General features: G+C 35.3%; 1 protein-coding gene across 1 annotated transcript; it reads left to right on the top strand.

Annotated features, from left to right (window-relative positions):
* Nucleotides 1-233: 233 nt before the first annotated feature.
* Nucleotides 234-5552, top strand: LOC107677981 (5'-AMP-activated protein kinase subunit beta-1-like). Its single transcript, XM_016473058.1, has 8 exons — nucleotides 234-371; nucleotides 1883-2097; nucleotides 2179-2348; nucleotides 3000-3093; nucleotides 3172-3286; nucleotides 3442-3621; nucleotides 3894-3906; nucleotides 5181-5552. The coding sequence occupies exons 2-8, from the start codon at nucleotides 1951-1953 to the stop codon at nucleotides 5236-5238; spliced, it is 777 nt and encodes a 258-aa protein (XP_016328544.1). The 5' UTR covers nucleotides 234-371; nucleotides 1883-1950; the 3' UTR covers nucleotides 5239-5552.
* Nucleotides 5553-6102: the final 550 nt, after the last annotated feature.

Genomic DNA, 6102 nt, shown 5'->3' with positions numbered 1-6102 from the left:
AGAAAAAAGTGATAATTGCTGCACACTTATGAACTTGCCGTTTCATGGGTGTTCTGTTACAACCTGACATCGCTTTATAATGCTTTCGAAAACCAGCGGTGTCCAGTATGAGTGTGTCCCCCTAGCGTTTGTTTTGTGTAAGAGCGCGCATGCGCAGAGAAACAGCAGTTTGTCTCCCCCTAGCGGGCGTAGTTGAAGACGCGCATGCGCAGTGGAGTTGCAGTCCGCGGTGGGCGGAGTGGATGCGAGGATGTTGAGTTTGTGACGATAAGCAATGTGAATGAAAAAAAAAGAAAAAAAAAAAGACGAAATAACTGTGATCTGGGACAAGTAGCGGTCGCGAATTCAGACGGCACTGCGCAAAAGGCCATGTAAGTTTTGTCACATTAAGACAACGTCAAACCGAAAAAAAAATTATTTAAAAAATGACAAAATAGTAACAATCTTGCAGTAGATAAGAATACTCGATGCGGCTAACTATATAGCACTATACAGTGTGCTGTTGCAGGCTGGCGCGACAGCACAAGGTTGTTTATAATATTATAATAACGGTCCAGCATTGGTGCTCAGTCAAAGCGATTGCAACATTTTCACATCATAGGGAAAATGTTTATTAAAATTGAGCTGACGTCTGCTGTCACTAAAAACAAATAGATCTGCGTTTAATATCATATAACGATATATCTCGTTCAAGACGTTTGAACTTGAAGCTGTTATGGCTGTCCGCTATCTTTTTTTGTCGGACGTCCTTTGAGGTCTCGTGACCTTGCAGTCCAGTAAGGTTTTCTAAAAGCATGTGGAAAAATACAGCTGTGGAAACTGTGCCTTGAGGTCTCAGGCTTTAGCAATGAAATACGCAGTTAAATTAATGGAGCTGACAACGCTTTCAAAATGTTGTTTTGTTGAGTACGTGCAAATTAGTCTTGCATATTTTGAAAGAAATGCCAGTGCTTGAAGATAAATGACCTACAACACTTTCGTACCAATTTAGTTACAAACTCAGATGTTTGAAAATTATCCATGGTTTTACAAATAAAACCAAAAAACCATGGTTACTATAGGTAAGTTAAACTTTGGCAACCACAAATTAACCATGGTTTTTGTGGCAAAACTGTGGTTATACAAATATGTATATGTACATATAAATATGTATTGATAGGTAATCAATATGCCAAAAAACCATGGTAACTAAATTTTGACTATAATAAAACCATGGTTAATTTTCTTAAGGAAAGTGAAGATTAAAATCTTCTATTCTTAAGTGTAATGTTTTAAAATCCAAAAATCAAAATGGAATTTTAGTCCATGTCTCTTTGACAAACGTAGCACTCTTTCTTCTTGCAAAATGGACCTTAAAAATGTATGTAAAATAAAATTATCCAATAGAATGAGAATGTTCCTGTCCCAAATTTACAAATATCATCTGCAACTGACTAACCTTAGCAAGCAGTGTTGCCAATTTAGCAACTTTTTGCTAGATTTAGCAACTTTTCAGACCCCTTTAGTAAACGAATGAATGAATGAAAAATCCAGAGCCTCCTCGGACAAACCTTATGTAGTTTTCCGAGACTCATCTAGCAACGTTTAGCAAGCAGGCTTTAACTGATTTCATTGAAAGTAGTTTGTAACAGTGTTAGCAAGTAGCAAATCATGGTTTTAAAGGCAATGCACCCAGAAAGAAAATTTCACCTCTGTCAAACCATTTAATGAGGCCAGACTGATTGGAGTTGAATTAACTTAGAAAGAAAGCTTGTATAAAGTGAGTTCAAAATCATGCTGAACTTTCAGAGTCAGTTAAGTCAACACAGCTGGGAAATTCATGTAATCCATTAAGATCACACGATGTTTATCCCACTATTGTGGTGTTTGTTTTGTTTTACAGATCATTTTAAGCGTAGCCAGCTGGCCGCCCACCCTGTGTGACCTCTGGAAAGGCTTGTTAGGAGCACTATGGGGAACACAAGCAGTGAGAGGGCCGGCATGGGCCAGGAAAAGGCCCACAGGAGGGATAGTCGAGGAACCAAGGAAGGAGACCGTCCTAAAATCCTGATGGACAGCCCAGAGGATGCTGATATTTTTCACGGGGAGGACATCAAAGTGCGTGTTGGCTCGCATTGAATGTTCATTTATGAAGAATATGATTGATGGTAATGTGTTCTGTCCTTTATCTTCTATTAGGCGCCGTTAGAAAAAGAGGAGTTCATTGAGTGGAGACCAGACCTGGAGACCAGTGAAGAGGTTCCCGCTTTAGATCGACCCACTGTATTTCGGTGGACAGGAGCTGGAAAGGAAGTCTATATTTCTGGCTCTTTTAATAATTGGACCAATAAGATTCCTTTGATAAGGAGGTATGTAAGAGTTAACGTTAACTGAAACGATTAAAATATTTTTCTTAATTGAAATGAACTAAAATATGAACATTAGAAGAAAAACTTAAAAGGAACGAAAATGATAAATGTTGTTTCGGCAACAGTTGAAGCATTACAATTACTAACTGCAAATAAATAAAAGCTAAAACTGAAGTCAAAATAAAATAAATTAAAAATTAAATAAAAATAAATATGACCTAAATAGTACTGCTGTCAAGTGATTACATTTTTAATCGAATTAATTAGATGATGTGCCGATTAATTAATCGTATTAAACACACCTCAGTTTGGGTTGAAAACTTAACCCTAAAATAATATTTGTAGTCATCATTGTGTTAAATGAGAGAGAATTTTTTTTTTTATAATTGTAATCATTATTTCCATAATTATATTGCTCCTAATTTACGTGTTAAATTGACAGCCCTACTAAATAGTAATTAATTAACTATAAATAAATAAATGAAGATTAAACTAAAATAAAATGAAAACTGAAAAATATAATAGTATATAGGCCTAAATAATACTATTATAGCAGATAATAGATACATACGTCTTCTGCTGAAAGTATTCTACTAAGGTCTTTAAGAAAAAGCTCATTTGTATTCATTTTTACTTCTGTTTCTTCAATAGTCAAAACAACTTTGTGGCGATTGTGGATTTGCCTGAGGGTGAGCACCAGTATAAATTCTTTGTGGATGGACAGTGGACTCATGACCCAACAGAGGTGACGGAGACATCAATCATCACCATCCTCCATTAGTACTTTAAAACCATCATAACACTGACCTTTTCTTCTCTTTAGCCTGTGGTGACCAACCAGCTCGGCACGGTCAACAACATCATCCAGGTGAAGAAGACAGACTTTGAGGTGTTCGATGCGCTCATGGTGGATTCACAGAAATGCTCTGACATGTCAGGTGTGAATGCAACCAACCATCTTCTCAACTTTTCTACAGCTGTTTAATCACAAGAAGCTGAAAATGATCTGCTACATAACTTATGATTACGCAGAAGTGGTTTTAAAAACAGTCAGTCATGGGTTGTTGTGACACATTGTTTTGATTGATTATAGACCTGTCCAGCTCTCCTCCTGGGCCGTACCATCAGGACGCTTACGTACCCAAACAGGAGGAGAAGTTCAAATCTCCACCCATTCTGCCCCCACATCTCCTACAGGTCATCTTAAATAAGGACACAGGCATCTCAGTGAGTATCTACAAAAGACATCGCATTTGTGTGGTAAATATGACAGGTTTGATTATCATTTTATGAAATTATTTGATTCCATATGGGACCCTATGATTTCCCCAATGCGGAAAATGCAGCTGGAATTTTGGAATTCAGTTATAAAGGTGGAATTTTCTATACAACGTGGAATGTCACAAAATGTATATATCAAAAGTAAGACTGTACAATTAAAAAAAAAATTCAAATCATGATATTTGGACTAGTGTCTGGGATTATTAAACTGCAAAGTCTGCCGTCTCACGATATGAGGACATTCCACATGATCTTTATCTCCAGAGCTGCTCGGAGAGTTTACTTCACATGCATTTCTATTTAACTTGATTAAAACTATTGTCAGATATACCCAGAAATGCACTACAAACTCACAATCATAAGATTTGAAATGTTAAAAGTGCAGTTTATATGCAGATTATATGTTAAAAGTGCAGTCGAGCAGCACAAAAGTCACATTATATCCAATTATTAAATCAAAGCATTAACTTGAAGTTTTATGAATTATTTTCTGTAAGAAAACAGAACCTAAAAAAATTAAAACACAACAGAGAATGTGAAAGAATTTCCAATAAAATTTGATTTCAGCAAAAAATATTTCTAGTTGTATTTCATAGGGCCCTTGAAATATCAGAAGATAAAAAAAAAAAAGAGTGCTGTCAAATGATTAATCGTGATTAATCGCATCCAAAATAAAAAGAATAATCGCGATTAATCGTTTGACAGCACTAATATTTTTTTTAATTAAAAAAAAATATATATTTTTTAAAAATGTTAATTTTTATTTTCTATGTTACAATAATATCAGTTTAACGCGTTAAAAATATTTAACGCAATTAACGCAGGGGCGGGGCTAGGGTTGGCCACCCCACTCACAATTTAGTCGCAGAGCGTCTTTGCGACCACATCAAACAGGAGACGTTTTTAGACGCGCACTCCAACTTCACGAGCGCGGAAAAGGTACTGTGCTCGTAGCGCGTGCCGCCGCGCGCTGTAGCCTGTATCATTTTGTATCAAAGCACTACGAGCATGCAATGTCGTGGTCAGTTAAATCATGAAGTTAGCAAAAAGGCGATTAAAGTTGCCTTAAAACTGTGCATGCATGTAATGTATTATATATGAAGTTGAGAGAAAATACGATGCGTGTCAGATCCGCGTCACGTTCAGCAGCGGCAGCTCTTAAAGAAATAGCAGCCAGAACAACCTAATAACCCGCTGCTATGATGTCTGTTAATCAAAGAAAAAAAGAGAAAATCAATAACTTTTATAGCTTTAAGGATTCATCTATATTTAATTTAGAATTTAGTGTTTGATAACTTTAGTTTCAATTTCTGTGTATTTCTGCTGAAGGGCACAGGTAAATATGACATTTATTATAATGGGTTTATGTGAAGATTGTTTTAAGTTCACTTAAATTAGAAGTAATTTTTTTTAAGTCTAAAAAATGTTCAAATTGATAGCTCTCAATTATACTGTAATGTTGAATGGCTATAGTCAATGGTTAAATATTAGGGGAAAAACTAGTATTAGTAGTATTGGTATCTGTGATACTGGCCTTCAGTCATAAATGAGTGCCACACATCGGTATAAGAAGAAATATGTCACAACCCTGCTGTACAAGCCAATCTGAGAAACATGGCCATTTCAACACTCAACTTACATGACCTCTGTCTAGTTTGGCTGTTATATATAGTATGTATTACTGTAAATAGAAATGTACAGAGATGCACTTTAGAGGTACATCCCACCTTAATGGTTATAAAATAATCAGAGACATAGAAATAGCTCAGTTTTACTGGACAGTTAAGCACATATCTACTCTTTTAGGGGTTGGTACAATTTTTAAACCCCACTATTCAGTGGGACTGGGCCAAATCGACTGAATCGAAACCAGTACAGAGGTGTGTTCTTGAATAGTGTAAATAAAGTGTGACATGTTTATTTTAGTGTTTAAATAATTATATGTGTGTGTAGATAAATATTAATATATTATTAGAAAGCATAATGAAATTTCAGCCATTTATCGGTCAGAAAAAGGCCAGTTGTTTGGGGCCAAATATGTAAAAAGGGTTTAAGAAACTGCGTTTTACTTTTTTCCACTTTTTTAATTTCGTGAAAAAAGTTAAGCTTTTAAATCCATTGTTTTTATTATTACAATTTTTGATCTTCTGCATTTTTATTAGAACAGAACTAAATAAATATCGCAAGTGTCTTGACTTGATGTAACTCTTAATCTCTGTTATGTTCTTTTAAATTACATATCACTTTGAATAAATGATTCACCCAATTATAGTTTGTTTTTAGTTTTGATTCTTGGACATTCTGGGTAAGTAGCATATTCAAAATCTCGGGACCTTTAAAAAATATTGGAAAAACGTCTTGATATTTTGAAATCATCAGGATATTATGTGCAAGTAGACCATTATATAATCCTTGGTCATTTATATAGTGGCATATAATGGGTATAATGGACCGGTTACACTTTACTTGAAGG

The sequence above is a fragment of the Sinocyclocheilus anshuiensis genome, unplaced genomic scaffold (assembly GCF_001515605.1).
Source record: "Sinocyclocheilus anshuiensis isolate Anshui unplaced genomic scaffold, SAMN03320099.WGS_v1.1 scaffold260, whole genome shotgun sequence".
Classification (NCBI taxonomy): Eukaryota; Metazoa; Chordata; class Actinopteri; order Cypriniformes; family Cyprinidae; genus Sinocyclocheilus; species Sinocyclocheilus anshuiensis.
Note: the sequence above shows the minus strand (reverse complement) of the source record. Positions and strands in the feature narration are given on the sequence as shown.

What these genes read in the sequence shown, in the direction of transcription:
- LOC107677981 (XM_016473058.1), top strand. Translation starts at nt 1,951, where the DNA reads ATGGGGAACACAAGCAGTGAGAGGGCCGGCATGGGCCAGGAAAAGGCC. An exon ending in TTCACGGGGAGGACATCAAA is followed by an intron (nt 2,098 to 2,178) that starts GTGCGTGTTGGC and finishes ATCTTCTATTAG; the next exon opens with GCGCCGTTAGAAAAAGAGGA. An exon ending in AAGATTCCTTTGATAAGGAG is followed by an intron (nt 2,349 to 2,999) that starts GTATGTAAGAGT and finishes TTTCTTCAATAG; the next exon opens with TCAAAACAACTTTGTGGCGA.